The following is an 18,827-nucleotide window of genomic DNA, read 5'->3' as shown; positions in this document are numbered from 1 at the left end:
AGTCACTCAGTCTTTCCTTATGAAACGACTACTTTTATAAAACAGACATCTTAAGCCCATACAAATTGTATGGAAGAACAGCACTTAAGTTTGAATGAGTAAACTGCTGGTCATGTGAAATGGTAGTTAAATTGCTTTTCTGGTGTGTTTGTGTGTTAAGGTTACAAGCTCAGGCCTCCAAAGAAATACTGCTTGCTGTTGGGTGCCTATGGATTATGGATTATGACTAATTTTGATACATCACTTTTAAGCTCATTTTAAGCACAGATACACATGAGGATAGAATTAACTCTAACACACACCTGGAGCCTTTGATTTCACAACTGAAACAGCCCTACCTCTGAAGCTCTTTAAGCAACTGCTGTTTCCACAGTGTCCTCAACCTGTAATTCCCTACTCTCCCATATAAACTCTCCCTAGTCAGCACTTTTAGAAAGCCCTGATACTTCAAAACACATGGCAAGAATTAAGATACTTAACACACCACCGTCTAGCTAACGACACGCGCTCAAATTTGAGTAGCAGGGAAACGCTTCCCCGCGCGAGGGGTGGAAGATCCCTCTGCGCTCCGCTCGCCCTTATCCCGGCCCGGCCCGGCCCGGCCCGGCCCACGGGGCGGAGCGGGACACCCCAACCGCCACCGCCCCGCGCCCCCTGCACGCGGCGCCTCACGGGCACCCTTTGACCGGGAGGGCAGGGGAGGGGAGGGGAGGGGGAGCGGGGGGGGGAGCGCGCTACTTTTCTGATTGACGTTTCTTTGGACCACTCAGAGCTCGCGTTGCCTCCTGGGCGCGGGGCTATTGGTCGAGGCGGTGGAGGGCGGGGTGGGCGCAGCGCTGCGTTATAAGGCGTCGCGGCAGGGCTCCCGCCTGCCGCGTGGGCGTTGGCGGGACGCGTCGCGCGGAGCTGCGGGTGTCCGGGCCCGTCCCGCGCCGCCGCCACCGCCTCCTCGCTGGTAGCGCCTCGGGCCGCCCTGCGCTTCTCTCCGCACCCGGTCTTCCTGCCTGGGGGGCTCCTGAGCTCGCAAAATGGCTGACGGGCGGGACAGCGCCGCGGACCAGCTGAAGCAGTGGCAGGGCCAGCGGGGCTCGCAGGTACTCGCCAGGGCCCGCCGTCGGGGCGCGCTGGCCGCGGCGCGGTGACGGGCGCAGCGGGGCCGGCGCCGCCCTGCTGGGGGGGCGAGTGGAGGCGCGGGGCGGCAGCCCGGGGCGCGGCGGCGGCGTTGCGGCTCCCCCGCCGCCCTTGAGGCTGGCGCCCCGCCCGGCGGAGGCGGCCGGAGCGGGGCCGCGGCCGGGGGGCCCGGCCGAGCCCGCAGGTGGGGGGTGGGCGGGCCGGCCTGCCTGCGGCCCCTCGGCTCTGCGAGGCTTCCCGCTCCCGTCTCGCGTGCGGTGCTGGCGACTGCAGCTCCGCTCGCGCGCGGCCTCCCGTGGGAAATGTAACTGGGGAATAGCGTTAAATAGGGCGCGTCCGGCTGGCACGTGGGGATTTGTTTACCAAATTGCAAAGTGGATTGCTGCAAGCGGTTAATAAGCGTCGTTCTATGGATCGTGTGGTTTCATGATTTAAATCTTCTAAGCATGTAGAATTAAGTATATTTAGGTAAACAAATAAATACAGTGCTGGTTTATTGCCCTTCCTCGTCCTCAAATAAATCATGCTCTCAGTTCCTATTATATATAGTTTCATAGGACTGCATGTCTGAAATGAAGTGCTTTCTCTGCTGATCATACTAAGCAAGCACCCGTCTTACAAAACACAGCTTTCTAGTTCACTCTCCTGTGGAAGGTGTTATATGAAAACTGCATTCCTGGGATTTGAAAAGAGATTACCTGTAAGGACAGTATTTGGGACTTTGTCCTGTTATTCTAGTGAGTTTTGTAATGCTCTTACTCTTGAACCTTGAGCAGTAGTTTGTTACAAAGAAGCTGGAATCTGGGCTAAAAGCAATGTTTGTACATAGGCTGAGGTTGATCCAAAGACTGGGAGGCAGCTTAGAGTCTGTTTCACAAGGAGTCATGAGACCTGAAGATGGAAAGGTGTATTAGAATTTTAAAGTGACTGGTACAAAGTATCAGTAGTGCCTGTATGTACTTTAGTGTATAACATTTAAAACAGCTGTGACTAAAACTCTCCTGACTTTGTTTCTCTTCTTTCTGTCACAGGACCTTAGTGCTGTAATGAAAGAAACATACTGATTTGAAAGTTCTTATCTTTTAAGATTCTGACTGTTTACAATTCTTAACCATATGAAAATGTAGCCATTAAATCTGAAAGTAGTAGGAGAGTTCTTGAAACTAGTATTTTTTTTCCTCTATATACTGATAAAACTCATCTTGTGTGCCATGCATAAACGCTTTCCTGAAACTAAATGAACATATCTGACAGTTTGGGAAAAACTGCTTATACTTCTGTCAACGTGCATAAAGATCCTTTCGGCAGGTGTGACTCCTTACAGGAGATACAGGGCATCTGTAAAACTCTAAATTTTTGATGGCTTTATTTTCAAAAAACTAATTGTGATTTGTAGCTACTTTATTTGTACTAGCTTTAGGCAGTAACATTGTAGGAAAAATTATTTTTTCAGGCAACATTAAAGCATATTAATTTGAAATGGGCTGTATTACCTTTACAGACCTTTATTCTTCTCTGTATGTGTAGTTTAAAACTATTATGCAGTCCATTTTAATTTTTTTTCTCTTCTCCTCCTTGAGGTAATCACACTAAAGGTGATATTGTAAGTGTAGGTGAAAAGCATCTCTTTTAAAAGAAAGGATAAATGTTTTTTTTTTTTCTTTCTGATCTGTCTCTTTCCATGCTCTTACAAGGGTTTTATAAAGCAGAAGGTATAGGTGTGTGTATAAGTATAGCTCTACCAGAATGATAGTTCTGTAAGTGCCTACTTAAACCTCCTGGATTACTGAGAATTTAGAACAGAACTCCAGGATAAAGAGGGCTCTAGTTCCACATAGCTTTTCTGGAATGAGTGAAACTTGAACTCTGCCTTAAGATGACATGAATATAAGTTGCTTTAAAAATGCTATGGACTTAAGGAGTCTGAAAAACCTATGTCTCATTTTCGAAAGTGTCGCAATCCAATCTCCAAGTTTTCTTCTCTTAGAACTTTAGCTTTCAGAATTTGTCAGTAATGCTCAAGCTGCATAGACAATTTCTACCCTTACAATGAAGATTAAATTGAAGCCTCTATGTTCATGTAGAACCCTGGGGAAAGATGGATATAAAGTCTATAAAGAATGGCATCACAAGGAGGTTGGCAAAATGCGAAATCCTAGGTTGCTTTTTGTGATGCATTGTTTTTCATTGCATTACAAAGTTTAATTTTGTTATACAAAGTTTTACGGGGCCTTTATATTAGGATAATGTTTTAAGAAGTTGAACTCTTAGACTGACTCAGAATGGGAGAACTTCTGATGCAGTCTGACTAGATAATTTTTTAATTGAGCACTGAAATAACTTTCTTTGGTTCATTTAAAGGTGAGCAAAATGAAAGACAAGAAATTTTCCAGTAAGTGATATAGAAGTAGTGGAAAGAAAAGGAAGAACAGTTGCTGCTTTCACATCCTTCTCTTGAGAGTTATAATGTTTTGATTCAAATGGATGATTTAAGAATACTTGAACTACAGCTTCAGCTGTAACTACTCCCCTGTAAGTTTCTGAACAAGCAATTTTTCAAATGCTTGTACAAATTTCAATATAGGTTTGTATTTCAAACACCTTGAAGTAATACAGAAGTTAAATTTATGCTTATATCTAATTAAATAGTGCAGGAAGGATGAAGCTTTGGAAGCTCAAGCCAGCTAGGGTAGTACATATTGTATACTAAGAACATTCTGGAAATGCAGTTATGTCAGTGTTGTCTATTACATGGTTATTGATATACCTGAGCTAAGCAAAGGTTTGTTACTCTTCCTACATGTTTTACTCCATTCAGATCTCTGGCTGGGTATAGGTATGAATTATTGTTTTTCCCTTGTCTTGTAACATGCTTTTATAAAACACAAAATCCCACCACCTGGAGGCTAGTCCTGTGCAGTATACCCTTCCATTAAACATGTGTGGAAATTTTCACCAGTTTATAGTGGGAGGATTAAAGCCATTGAAGAAAGGGCTTAGATTGTCAGTGTTAAACTTGAGACCACAAAATTCTTCTATACAATAATGAAAATCTTCTCAGCAGTTACTTTTCTCTTGTCTCCATCACTCTTTTAATTTATAGAACATTAGAAGAAGGAGCAGGAGTTAGTAGGGGGTGAGTTAGTCTTATCCTTGTGCAGTTCTGTGGTGTAGCTACATGGATGCCTCTGCAGAATGGCAGGAGGAAGGGTGTTATGAATGGAGAGCATGAATGTATGTCAGTTTAATGCAACATGTAACAGTGGATTTAGTGTTAACTGGTCATAATCTGACACTTAAATATTTGTGCTTGTTCTGTTGCAAGCTCTTGCTTGCTCTAACTTCTTTGATATTAACTCTGAACAGTTAATAAATATGCTCCAGGAACAGCTAACATCTGCAAGAATAGGTCTGATCAGTCAAGTTATACTACATTCATTTTGTTTAGTTCAGACATAGTTTCTGGAGCTTATATACCTTCTCTTACTGCATGTTTCAGTCCTATTTTGCTGAGTATCACATGTTGCCTTAGTGGAGCACATGAACTCATATGTAATGAAGATACTTTCTTAAAAAGAAAGTGGGAATACATTCAAAGTGTTAAAGTCAACGTGCTGTGGAATTTCAACATATTTTCTTGAGAATTTTGGAGTGGTTATTTTTTCAGATATGGGGTTAGTCCTGCCTTATCAGGTGCTGCAGTTCTAATTAGCCTGCAAGGATGCTTAACTTAGACTAGGTATGTCAGAGAGGAGAAAGGGAAGAGTACTACTATTGGGCAGTTTCTTAAAAGACAATTGTTCTAGTGTTTTTTTTAACAGGTTTACTGTCCTTTGGATAGGGCATTTATCAATAGCAGGACTGCTTAGGCTTTATCTTAATCCTAGTCCTTCAGTGGTTGCAAGTCTAGAAAGATGACTATTGATGACTAAAGATGACTGTGCTCCTACCTGTGGTGTTCTCTGTAGTTCTTCTGGATCCATAGTAGTTATGGGTACCATTGTGTCTTTATCATGTGTGTCTATAGCTCTTTCAATGACTTCATTCTTGTGTCCACATTACCTTCTTATTTCTTCTTTCCTTTCTTTTCCCTGATTACTTTCCAGCAACTGCTTGGTAATATCTCTTCCTTTAATTCTCTTTTTCATCCCTACCCCTTTTACCTCCAAATGTTGAATGGCACACTTGCATAGGCTTTAAATATTATGTAGACTAAGAGGAGACTGTACTGAAGCTTAAGTTATGGTTTAGGCTAGTCACTTTTTGTTTTTTTAAGTGAGATACAACAGCTTAACAAATACTATTCTTGTATTATATGTGACTTTCATTCCCCTCCTTTAGCAGCCCCAGTTCTAGTACTGTGCTGCCGTAGTTAGACCATCCATGGTTTATGTGGCTGATTCCAGAAACCTGTACCATTTCTGTGCATGTGTGCTTTTGTATGTCATGTGATACATACCTGTTGATCAATATGCACATTGTGTGGCTTAAAGGTACATGGTTCTTAATCCCTGTAATATTTACTGTGTTTTGCTTTCAGAAACCAGATGTCTTGACCACTGGTTCTGGGAACCCAGTAGGGGATAAGCTTAATTCCCTGACAGTAGGGCCACGTGGGCCTCTTCTTGTTCAGGATGTTGTTTTCACTGATGAGATGGCTCATTTTGACAGAGAGAGGATTCCTGAAAGAGTTGTGCATGCAAAAGGAGCAGGTATGTTTTTAAACACCTACTTTTTCTCTGTGGAGAGTTAGGCTGTAGAAAGTCCTAGAGTTAATAGATTGATAGTTGTATGTGAACAACAGTGAGGAGAACAAGTAAGGCTTGCTTTAGAGGAACTACTTTGGATCTTTGATCCAAAGGTTGATGGATCAAGCATGTGAAGTTAAGCAATGAAAACCTTTGACATCATTACTGAGGATGTCTTAGTAAATGGTTAATATATTATAGAATTGCCATTCTTGATAAAATTTAAACCAGTCTTTATCTTTATGCCAGTGGTCAATGACAAAATTTGATGCACTGAAAAGTCTTTCTATATCATCAGATGTTTATATAATCTGTTGTACTTGTCAAAGCACTAATATACCTAGTATTAAAAAATACAACCTCCTTCTGTCCTCCAAAAAAAAAAAAAAAAAAAGCAGAACTCAGTTTACATTTTTTATTGATCCCTGTAGAATAGCACTGACTTCTGATTTTGTTATAATTGCTCTACAACAAGAGAATGAGACAAATCTTGTAATATGAGTGTAAGGGAAAGGTTCCCTTGTGGGGCTAGGAAAAACTTTATTGCTTCATCTAGTTTAAAGATGGAACAACAATATTGCAGCACAGATCAGAATTGAAGAAGTATTTGCATTGGTCTGAGACAAACATGGAAACTATTGGCAGAAAAGCCTCCAAAAGCCACAGTGTGTTACCTCTCTCAGAAGTGAGATCAAATCACTGTCAACATTTTCTGGAAGCAGTAAAGGATGGGGAGGGGAAGGACTGTACAACCAGTGCTTTCTGCGTTAAGTGAAGGTCTTTAAGTGAAAACTAAGTATGAAATATTTTAATGTATAGATTCTGTTTAAATTTGTGAATTTCCATGTTTTAAGTGAAGGTTATGTTTGACTGTAATGGAATAACAGATGTGCTGTAATTGAAAAGGCAGAATCAGGATCTTTTTTTTAATTACTTTTTTTACAGGAGCCTTTGGCTATTTTGAAGTGACTCATGATATTACCAAATACTGTAAGGCAAAAGTGTTTGAACACATTGGAAAGAGAACTCCAATTGCTATACGATTCTCCACTGTTGGTAAATCTCTAAACTTATTTTGTATCTTACATGTGTACTGTAATTGATATCAGTATATACACTTTGTAGAACTCTTGTTTTGTACACTAGAATAGTTTGATATATCTTTCTGTCATGTAAGTCATCTTCTATGAATTTCATTTAAGTTATAAAACCTTGAGTAATTTTGAGCAGCTTCTGTTGCGTTGTGGAAAAGCCCTCTATAAATAGTATTCCTTTCAAGAATGTGTGAGAAAGGGTAGTCTGAGCGAGCTATTTCTAGTTTTGAGGAAAGCCTGCTTTCCTTCTGGGTGGACCATGATCAGTGCTTGCATGCTGCAACTGTGTCCTTGAAAATTAAAGACCTGTTATCTCTTACCATCTCTTACCTTGTGGGAATGTTCTTAGTGATGAATGCTGTAAAGAAAATACAATGACAAAGAATAGCATTCCAAAAGACTGCTTTTTCTAAAGAGCTGAATACATTAAATTAGGAAGTCCTAAATGATGTTAGGTAAACATACATTATGTCCAATACCTTGTACCTAGAAAAATGCTTAGTTACCACTATCTATATTTAAAAGCAAAAAAAATCTTAATGAGGGTTCACTTCTGGTAGTAGTATTAACAAGAGTTCCACACGGCTCAAGGAACTGCAGTTCAGTCTAACTAGTATTTCCCTATGTAGTGAAAATTTAAGGGGTCATGGTACGTATCTATATAGAAGAGACAGGTACCTGAGTTTAATGCATGGACAATATTCTGAAGCAGGCTGTTGCATCTCTTCACCTTTCCTTTCCCTGCTCTGTTAGAACATGTTTCCTCCTAGCTATTTTATAGTATACAGCTCATTTTTCATGAGAAAATGAATGTCCTAGTTATTTCATCGTGACAGTTAGCATTAGCTGTTTCTAGATGTTTCCAGAACACTTTTGCTCAGACATGGTAGGGATTTTTTCCTCTAGGATAAAATTATCCACTGGAAGAATTGTTTTGGGTAAAGCAGAAATGGAATTTAAAGGGTTGCAACTCTTACTATAGTAAGTTGCCTTTAAGGCTCGCTATTTATGTAGCTACCTTCAAAATAAGAGCTTTCACATTGAGAGTTACACTTTAATTAGCAGACTTTACGTTCTGTTTTAGTTGAGCCTTATAATTCAGTATTGACTCTGCTACTGATAATGCAAGTTCTGCTCTTAGTTTTTCTTCCTAATGCTTATATATGTTCATGTGTTTGTTCAAGCTGGAGAGTCTGGGTCAGCTGATACAGTTCGAGACCCTCGAGGCTTTGCAATGAAATTCTATACAGAGGAGGGCAACTGGGATCTTGTGGGCAATAATACTCCTATTTTCTTTATTCGAGATGCAATGTTGGTAAGTAAGAGCTTAAGATGAGGATAACTTGTGAAAGAGTCCAAAAGTTCATTTACATCTCTGCTTCATTGAAAAGCAAAAACTATATTGGCATGTTTTTAAAGTCTGCTCAGTAGATGTTCCAAATGTTTGTGTTTTAAGAATTAATACTTGATTACTTATGTTGTTTTTTATTCTGCAAATAACTATTCTGCTGTTATATGTGCTAGTGTGCAAGTAACTTCATTCTCCTCGTTCTTCATATTTTTGTTTCAGATCTGATAGGCTTCACTAGTGTTGGAATTAGCCTTTTTTACTCTAGATTTTGTTTATTTCTTAGGCTTTTTTAAATTTCAAGTTTCTATAAGTCCTTATGAAAGCTGATAATTTTGTCTATTAGTACAAGTTTGCACTTTACATGTGTTAGGGGGCTTTTCTTTAGAGTGGAGTTGTACTGTAGAGAAGTTCCTTATTCAGTCTAGTTCATATATCCAGATTCAGAATTTTTGTCTCACTTCATCTGTCAAACTGAATTTTCTTTCTTAATACTATTATCCTGACTATAAATACTTCACCTTCGCAGTCAAACCAGAAAAATTAGGGCTGAATTTGGTTCCAGGAGGTAGAATGATGATGGGAAGACTTGTGGTCTTACTGCTTTGTCTCAACTTTCAGTTTATTGCTTCAGTAGACTAAAGGGTATTAAAAAAAAAAAATCATGTCTTTTTTTCTTTTCTGGACAACTTAGTTTCCATCCTTCATTCATAGCCAAAAGAGGAACCCTCAGACTCATTTGAAGGATCCAGATATGGTGTGGGACTTCTGGAGTCTTCGCCCTGAGTCTCTGCATCAAGTAAAGTCCTTTTTTGAATCTATTTTCTGTGCTTAAGAAAATCATAAGTTATGAGAATGCAGATGTGTTTGTCTTTTTAATCAGTTTCATGTTTTGTCTGGAAATCCACATCTTTTAGGAACAGTAAAGGCCAAAGGTCTACAATAACTTCTCAGCCTGTTAGTTACATTTCTAATTTTACTTTTTTATTGACCCTCTGAAATATGTAGGATTCTTGTTTTCACAGTCCTATTTTATGTAGGAATGAAGGGAGTGTTCTTAGTTTTCTAATAATAAAGCAGTAGAAGTATTGATTAATAATGTGTATGCATATTAAATGTTAAAGAGCAAAATACTGGGAGTGTGATGCTAAGTTTACATAAAGCTGTATACTGTTTAATACACTGGTTCTCTTTGGAGTTGAACTAGAATGCACAATGCCTTCTAATTCTATTTACTTAATCCTTCAAGCTAGTGTAAAATTGAAAATAGGTTCTTTGGATTTTTTTTTTTTTTTTTTTTTTTTTTGTTTTAAGTGCTTACACAGAACCTTTTTCAATAACTACTGATTGGGAAAAGAAGCATCACAAGTGTTATGTGTGATCGTAAACTTAAAGAAAAACAGCACTTTCAGTAGTTTTGCATGGTATTTATTGACTGAAGAGTTTGGTTAAGAACTTGTTGTTTGTCTTTAACATGAAAAACTGTCATTTTTGTTTGTAACTTATCTGTACCTAGCTGCACTGTGCTTATAGGGAAAATCATAACATTATCCTCAGGTTCATGTCTTGCACTTCACTGAATACATCACAGGGACGTAATGCTTTAATTTTTTTAACTCATGTCCTCATTGTATGAGCAACTTCTAAGGTGTCTTAGTTCATTAAAAGTGTTAAGGAATTTTCTAGGAAGTCGTAACATTAATATAACTTAGTGTTACAGATTTATAAATGTACTTTGTCTTAAATAGTCACCTTCATCCTTGAACTGGAGATTCTATTAATACTGTTGGATCCTTCTCTTTAGGTGTCTTTCTTGTTCAGTGATCGTGGTATTCCTGATGGATTTCGCCATATGAATGGATATGGATCACATACATTCAAACTGGTTAATGCCAGTGGAAAAGCAGTTTATTGCAAATTCCATGTGAAGGTATATTAATTTTTGCATTTACCTATTGGAAATATGTATATTGGATTAAAAAAGTCTAAAGATTGTTAATATACACCTTATCGGTGACTTCTGTAATGCTTTATGCGTATTGTAACTGGTGTCACTGTTCTTATTGTACTTAGACTGATCAGGGCATCAAAAACCTTCCTGCTGAAGAAGCAGGAAGATTGGCTTCTACTGATCCTGATTATGGAATACGTGATCTTTACAATGCCATTGCCAAGGGAAACTATCCGTCATGGTCCTTCTACATTCAAGTTATGACATTTGAGGAAGCAGAGAAGTTTCCATTTAATCCTTTTGATTTAACTAAGGTATTTCTGATGCTATTATGAATATTCAGTTTCAATTTAAAGATTATGAATTCAAAATGTAGGAAATGCCAGAACTGAACTCATCCATGCATAGGAAAACAGTGTTATGTTATGCATCTTATCCTTTTTTTTTTTTTTTTAAAGTTTCAGTATAGTGCCTTAACAGAAGTTTGTCCTTTCTTCTTATTCCTCCCTCCCTCCTCTAAATGTACTGCTTATTGTTGCTCAGGATGAGTCAAATCTTGTAGATTAAGTGCTTGTTAAACATATCAGACAAGAATGAAGACAATTTAATTTCATGGATTAAACCTTCACTGGAATTTTGAATACCCTTTTCCCTCAGTTACTTAATCTAGAAACCTGCAGAAGAAAAGATTTCAAAGTTTGTACTAAAATGTCAAAGAAAAGGCTAGTTAAGCTGACTGTTTTGAAGTAGCTGAAAACAGCTCATACTACCAGTTTTACCTACAACACTGCATTCTTAAGTAGTTTTTTTCAAGTGCCTGTAGCTATTTTTTTTAAGGATTCAAGTGCTGAAATTATGCTATGATGATGAAATAAGTTGAAGGAATACTCTGGATGAATTGTGAAAGGCTTGAAGTATGACTTTACTCAAAATGCTTATTATCAAAATTTTTATTTTAGTAAGGTATTTTCTTGATCAGAAATTTCTGGACAGCTTTAGCTTTTTTAAAGTAATGGTAAAATGAGTTTGATTTTTTTTTTTTTTTTAATGTATGTTTGTTACATCTTACAGATTTGGCCTCATGGTGACTACCCTCTTATCCCTGTGGGAAAGCTTGTCTTGAACAGGAATCCTGTCAATTACTTTGCTGAGGTAGAACAAATGGCATTTGATCCTAGCAACATGCCACCTGGTATTGAACCTAGCCCTGACAAAATGCTGCAGGTAAACTAAAATGCATATGATACTTTTTAGACAGTTTACAATTCTGCTATTTGTGCAAGCATTTGTATTACTGGTTGTAGAACAGTGTAAAATAGCCTGACAAAAAGCAACTGTTCCGTGGTGGTTTAATTACTGGCTTTTGTTGATGTGCCCTTCCAACTTTTAAATATAAAGAGAATAGGAAAGAACTGAGGGAGTAGAAAGTCTAAAATATAAATGTAATCTGTGACCTCTGTCAAAATTAATGTGAAATCTATCAGTCTGACAGAAGTACTGGGTAAAACTGTAGCAAGGATATAGTATTTTTTTTCAGTTTTACCATATATCTTAGTGGTTGTAGACTCCTCTATGGAGGTAAGAGGAGGACTTAATGCTATGAAATACAAATGTAACCTCTAATTATAAAATGTGAGACTGTTCTTCAGAAGTTAGACTGCAGAGTTCTTACAGGTAAAAGTAGACTAGTAAGACTGCAGTGAACTCAACTAGCTGCGGAGTTGCAAATGTTTATACATTGTGCTTTTTTTTAGGTTATAGACAGGTTGGTACCGTGAGTGTCCTTTGAAGCACCAAAGTACTTTAATGCTTTTAAGCGTGTAAACACTTTAACCATTGTGCAGTTCTTCTGTGTTGCCTCTCTTTACTCTCACAAGCTGGATGGTGATAGTCAGTCAACGTTGGTAGACAGATGTCTCTAAAAAAGCTAGATTCAGATCATCAGATTCAGTTCAGCAAACAGTGTACATATTTCAGCGTATTTCAGATTTTAATCTATTTTTTAGATCTAAGGTTGAAAGCAAACAGGAAAATACTTACATTAGTAATCCTTACTGCTTCTATGACCATTTGCATCTCTGCATGCATAACTGTGTTCTTGCTTCAAAGTAGTCTTAGAATTCTGGAGTAAGCCTTGTTTGTAATTGGTAGGAAAGGTTGGACTGCATAAATGTTACACAACATGCTGTTCTTCACTGTTATTTCCAACAAAGTTGACTCAAGTCCAAGTGTTTATCAGGCTCCTATTGGACATAATTTGAAACGTGTCAAATATGTGAAAGAACCACTGTCTCTTCCCTTTTACTTAAGGTGTTTTGTGTTGAACTCTGATATGCCACTTAGTCTCTTTCAGCAAGTAGCAATTAATATTTTACAAATTTTAGGGTCGTCTTTTTGCATATCCTGACACTCATAGACACCGTCTGGGACCTAACTATCTACAAATTCCTGTGAATTGTCCCTTCAGAGCTCGTGTGGCCAATTATCAGAGGGATGGGCCAATGTGTGTGTCTGACAACCAAGGTATTAATGAAAATGCTTTTACAATATATGCATAAATATCAACATTACATTTAGACATTGTTTGCAGGGAAATTAAGATAATTGTTAAATAGTTTTATTCAATGTTGTTTTTCTTTCTGTAGGAAATGTTGCTTTTTCTTGTCAATCTTTCAGTATTACTTGTTACTTTTCCACAACTCATTCTGTTTTCTGAGCTCAAGACTTTCTAATCTATCAGTTTCTTTCCTTTCATATAGAAACTGTTCTGTACTTCTGATAATCTTTGTCAACCACTTTACCTTTTCTTAAATTATTAGATCCTTTCTGAGATTAGTTGATCAGAATGGCACTTCTGCAAATCCACCAAATGCTCTTATCAGTAGTGCCCTAACATTGTCTGACATTCCTAATACCCTTTACTCTGTGATTACTGATGAACAGTGAATTAGCTTAAAACTGTACAAGTGAACTAAAGCTCTCTTGTGATTGATGGTAACATATTCTAGAGCTCCTGATTTTGCCTGTATAAAGTACAAGTATTTCCCTTCCCATATTGTTTACATGGCAAATAAAACTTTGTTCACAATGTAATTCTCATTCAACTTACTAGCATGAGGTCATGCTGTCACTGTAAATAGCCAGCTTTGGTTTTGACCAGCTTAAATAAAGTTTATGGAAGATAAACTGTCAGCTTACTATTTGCCACCTTTTCAGCTACCTTTCAGCTACCTTTCTGAATATGTTGAGTAATACAGGTACTCACACAGATTCTTGAGGAATGCCTACCTGATTAATTTTTTTGTATGGAAAGTAACCGCTCATTCCTACTTTTTTCCTACATTCTTAACACAATACTAATTGATAAGGTATCTTCTCTCCTGTTTGAAATACTTGGAAAACAAGAACTTAGAAACAGCTTGGACTGAAACTTGAATGACTTCCATGGCTTTCTCAATTAGTATTGGCTGGGCTGAGCAAGGGTATTGTGAGAGTGACCATACCTCCTTATTTGTGAAACAGAAATCAAATGAAACAAAGTAACCTTTTTCCTTAAAAGTTCTTGAAACTTTCTTTTTGACCAGTGCTGTTAAACACTGGCTTGAGACTATAACAAACTCCTGCTGAGCTGTATGTTGACAGAAAAATGCTGACAACTTTTTTTTATATGAAGTAGTGCATAATTGGGTAATAGCTTTTTTAGGTTCTTTAAGGTAAAACATACTTTTATCTTCTAAAGTAATCTAAGAGAGCTGGCATCTGATTTTTTTTTTTTTTCAGGTGGTGCACCAAACTATTATCCAAATAGTTTTACTGGTCCAGAAGATCAGCCCACTGCGAAGGAGAGCCGCATGTCTGTTTCGACTGATGTGCAGCGCTTCAATAGTGCAAATGAAGATAATGTGTCTCAGGTGTGATGTATGAAAAGGCTTTACATCATTCATTTCAGAAGTTTGTAAGATGTCTAGACAATCTTAAGCTCAGTTCTTATGAATATCTCTGTGCAGCTTTGTTTCACAGATAATTGAATGTTTGACAGGACAGTGGATACTCAAAAGCCTTTGCTATCCATATTCTGAGCAGTTAGTTAATTTTTTCAGCCTTCCTGTAGTTGGTTTCTGCAGATATCCAAACCAGAGTATGTACATAATACCATCAATCCCTAAATTGCTCAATTGGAGTCTAATGGCACATCTGTTTCAATTAGAGAAGTAACTGACTTCCAAACTAGAAATGGGTTGCTAGCAGGCTTGCCAAATACACAAATTAACACCCTTTTGAGTTGTGTGGGTTTTTTAAATGTCTGACTAATAAGTGAAAGCTATTTTTCAATAATGAATCTTTAAAATCTGTTAGTTATTAACAGCTGGTGGTGGAATCGCTTGCTTTGTAGAATTGCAAAATAAAACTTTTGTTTCTGTCATCAGGTGCGAGTGTTCTATACCAAAGTACTGAAGGAGGATGAACGTGAAAGGCTGTGTAAAAATATTGCTGATCATCTTAAAGATGCTCAACTTTTCATTCAAAAGAGAGCTGTAAGTAGCCTATTCACTGTTGTAGCCTTTATTCTTTATTTGATGTTTTCTTGCAATCTGTTAATGCTTTGTCAAAATGGCAATATGCTGATGGTGTGAAAGTTCAGGAATTCTTCCTGAAGACTCTTTCATGATTCTTACGCAGGAGTGAGTTACATAATATATTTTGTATATGCTCAAATAGTTATATAAGTAATAAGTAAAATAAAAGGTGACTTCTCTCCCTAATGGAAAGAATGAAGTGAGTGTTGATGACCAAGTATATCATGATGTTTTGACCTTGCTGTTTCAAAAATGAGATGCCTACAAGTATAATGTTTTTAGCCTAAATAAGGAAGAGGAGGTAAACTCAGAGATTGTCACTCTTTACTAATGGTATTTTGTTTAATCAAGAAAGATCCATAGTGTGAATCCTATGTGATGTAACAAATTTGGATGGAAAATGCTCATATCTCCTTGCTGGCTGGTCAGAATTAAACTGTTAATTTTGGAAAAAGTATTTTCATTCTCCTTTTCCTTATGACATGCAGGCCATGGAGTAGGAAGGATGATGAAGAATACACCTGAAGTGGAAGAATAAAATTCTTGTTGCTTCTCTTATCTTTTTGTTTAGGTGAAAAACTTCACTGATGTTCATCCTGACTATGGTGCCCGTGTTCAGGCGCTACTGGACAAATACAATGCTGAAACTGGGAAAAAGGTATGCTAATTTCTGTAGTTGGGTTTTGACTGGCTGAATATTTTAGCTTCTTTTGTGGACCTGGTCTTGAGTTACATTTGGTTTATGTGGAGTAAGTCAGTGCATGTAAAATTGTAAAATAGCGAACATCGCTCTGACATCTAAGTGCTGATTAACTAATGATTTACAATGATTTCAGTTTAGTTTTTTGTAATGGCTCTGGAAGATAACTGTAAATGCTGGACATTGCTGATCATTCAGACTGTATGTCCTTTGAGGGTAATAAAACACTTCAATTTTTTTTGATTTCAGTGTTTGCTATGTGTAATAACAATCATTGCTTTAAGATACAGTTTTTTGAAGTCTGCTAAACTAGATTTAATGCGATTTACTCTGAATATTTCTTTTGCTTCATTTTTAGAATGTAATTAGGACATACACGCAATCTGCATCTCATTTGTCTGCTGAAGAAAGATCCAACTTGTAAACCATGCTGCAGATGTGCTCTATGCTTGAATTTTGCGTCCACATAACTGCAGGACAGCCTGTTGAAGACATTAATGAATGTAGCAGACTTCCGCACAGATATAAAGTGTCTTACAGGCTTGATTTTATTAAGCTTTCAAGTGCCTATACCTGTATGGGAAATGGGAAGTAACTCAAGCTAACAACCCTGGTGCCTTTCAACACTAGTGTTCTAATGTTTGTTAACAGTGTATCATGTTTTTAAGGAAACCTATAATTAAGGAAACCTTCATTTCTAAAAGCAAGCATAAGTTTAATCAAAATATTGGTTTTTGTTTGTTTTTTTTTTTTTATTGCAGAACTTCTCTTGCTAAATCATGGAAGAGAGCTGTGCTGATACTGTGATTATCATTAGGGTTCATGTTAATTAATATTGCTTGTTATTTCTAATAAAATTGACATTTTGTATTTTTAGACATTACTTCTGGAAGGCAAAAATGAAATTCAAAGGAAGATAGTACATGTGCAATAGTTTGCTTAAGATATTCTGTATTTCAAGTTACTTATGGTATAAATGAAGCTAAGAAGTTTAATCTCAATATATATTGATTTTTATTCCTAATACCTGTTTTAGGATAATGAAACTTTACATGTTTACTAATACTGTGTTAGATATAACTGAATTAAGTGAGATAGGAAAGGATATTTGCTAACTCCATATGCTTTATTACAAACTTAATTACATCTTAAGAGCTCTTGGGGGGAGGGGAGTTGTCCTTTCTAGTCTTAAGAATTTGAATGGAAAGTATTGATTTTTCAAGTCTCTGTGAAATTAACCTCAGCATAAACACTTATTTTGCCCAAATTCAAGCTCAAGCAGCTTTAAAACTATTCCCTATAGTTTTTGAAATCCTGTATTTTACTGGCATAATCTTACATTGCTATTTATTCAAGCTGAGGCTGTTTTCTTTTCAAAAAAAAATCACGTTTTCACTGAAACAGTGATATGTGTATTTGCATGTATAAAACCCCTCTGATTTTATGAATGTTAGGCCACTGTCCAGTGCTTACAATTTATTTCATCAGTACAAAAGGATTTAGAAGCTTTGGACTGAAAAGTGTTCCTTGTTACTGCTTAGATTTGAAGGAGTTTCTTTAGCATAGTATTATCTTTAGTCTTTGAGTATAATTGCCAATTAGCTCTTAGAAACTGATACAAAAAAAAGTATTTATATTTGAGAACTTAGAGCAAGGATTGAATGACCATTATGGAATTTTTTGGAGTTATCTTTGAATATATAGAGTTTTGGATGAAGAAAGCACATTATCAGCATCTGAATGCTTTACCATAAAAGGGTACAACAAAAGCAAGGCTTAAATTACTGATTTATAAGTGCTAAAATCCCTCCTGGATTTTTTCCTCTCCTTAAGTATATACTTGGAAAGGATTATTCTGTTATAGGATAATCAAGCTGATTGAGTTTTGGATAAAAATTTGTCATACCTGTTGCACACTGAGGTTAGTCATAATAGACAAAATATCTTTGAAGTGCACTTAGCAGGACCAGGACATTGCTGCATCTCAAATTCTAACCAGTTTTAATGACTATTTGGCCTGCTATTTTTGTCCTCTTTCCTTGCCAAAAGAAAAATCGCTGTAAATATGTGAATAATCCAGATATCAGTTCCACAGCATCACCTCTAGTTTGATATATTTGCTTTCCTTATTTGCTTGCTGGTATTGCGTCTGTCATTTAGATTGCAAGAAGCATGAATGATGATACAAAGAATTTTGGAGCCTAGCTACTAATTCTCCACAAATTTCTCAAGTCATAGCAACTTACTGTTCAATACTGGGGATGTTTGTGTGTCTTTGAACTGAATTTTAAATAGGAATACTTCCTGTGGTATATTGTTCTTTTAAGGGTGAGTTGGCCTTCCAAGAAGTGCTAGCAGAGAGATAGAGAAGAATTGGTGTTAAGTGTTATCCCATTAAGTGGAAGCATTGGAGAAAGCTACTTTTACTCAAACTCATTTCTGTTAACTTGTTGTGAAAAATTGATGTGCTATGTTATGGATGCAGTAAAATAAGATAAAATGATAGTCTGCTTTACTGTGCATGTCAGTGGATTTTACCTGATCCTAGTAGGAGCAGCTGAAAGAGGCACTTAAATGAGTAAGAATAGTTCTTTCTGGAACATGGAATCCTAATAACTCTTGGAAAAGAATAAGCTGGACTTGATCTTTAATTTTGGTGGTTTCTGCTAAATATTGTCTTGCTTTATTTCTGAAATAAAAGAATTTGAAAATCTCTTGGTTGCATATTGTCTTTTATGTTTTTGAATAACATCTGAAAACATGCTTACAATCTAGATGATTCATAGCTTCAGCTGTGTCTTGGCAATTACGCAAAAGTTGTTCAAGTTTTGGGGGAAATAACTAACTTCTGAAAATACTATTTGGACTGCACAGGCCTTGGCTGTAAGAAGGGCCTTGGTCTTGAAGTTGACACTTGGTATTCATGCCTGGAGCAAGTACTAAATTCTGCTTACCTCTAATTTGTCAAATTATTTGTTAGATTCCTCTTTCAGTGATTCCTTATGCCTTCAGAAAAAGGAAGGCTGCCCAGATCTGTAATAAAACAGTGCCTATGATTGTGCTGCATGCATGGGAAAAAATTGCTATCCCACTTTAGTGTGGCTTTTGTTGATTATGCCTTACTTCAGCCTCTACTTACTGAAGAATCTTTTGTTACTTTTCATCTAAAATCTTCAGTTGCAATTTACAGAATTGTCTTGAGGCCATTGAGGCAATCCAGTTTTTCTTCAGAGTTCACTTAAATTCTAAGGAAGGAGATCTAGTTTTAGTAGTTTTAT

General features: G+C 37.1%; 1 protein-coding gene across 1 annotated transcript; it reads left to right on the top strand.

Annotated features, from left to right (window-relative positions):
- Window positions 1–872: 872 nt before the first annotated feature.
- Window positions 873–18,262, top strand: CAT (catalase). The gene is made up of 13 exons (XM_062577647.1): window positions 873–1,094; window positions 5,672–5,843; window positions 6,825–6,935; window positions 8,158–8,288; window positions 9,016–9,120; window positions 10,126–10,251; window positions 10,395–10,586; window positions 11,344–11,496; window positions 12,657–12,795; window positions 14,053–14,183; window positions 14,700–14,807; window positions 15,421–15,507; window positions 15,908–18,262. The coding sequence occupies exons 1-13, from the start codon at window positions 1,029–1,031 to the stop codon at window positions 15,971–15,973; spliced, it is 1,587 nt and encodes a 528-aa protein (XP_062433631.1). The 5' UTR covers window positions 873–1,028; the 3' UTR covers window positions 15,974–18,262.
- The last annotated feature ends 565 nt before the right edge of the window (window positions 18,263–18,827 follow it).

The sequence above is a fragment of the Rhea pennata genome, chromosome 5 (genome assembly GCF_028389875.1).
Source record: "Rhea pennata isolate bPtePen1 chromosome 5, bPtePen1.pri, whole genome shotgun sequence".
Classification (NCBI taxonomy): domain Eukaryota; kingdom Metazoa; phylum Chordata; class Aves; order Rheiformes; family Rheidae; genus Rhea; species Rhea pennata.
Note: the sequence above shows the minus strand (reverse complement) of the source record. Positions and strands in the feature narration are given on the sequence as shown.

What these genes read in the sequence shown, in the direction of transcription:
- CAT (XM_062577647.1), top strand. Translation starts at nt 1,029, where the DNA reads ATGGCTGACGGGCGGGACAGCGCCGCGGACCAGCTGAAGCAGTGGCAG. An exon ending in TGTGCATGCAAAAGGAGCAG is followed by an intron (nt 5,844 to 6,824) that starts GTATGTTTTTAA and finishes CTTTTTTTACAG; the next exon opens with GAGCCTTTGGCTATTTTGAA. An exon ending in GTGTGTGTCTGACAACCAAG is followed by an intron (nt 12,796 to 14,052) that starts GTATTAATGAAA and finishes TTTTTTTTTCAG; the next exon opens with GTGGTGCACCAAACTATTAT.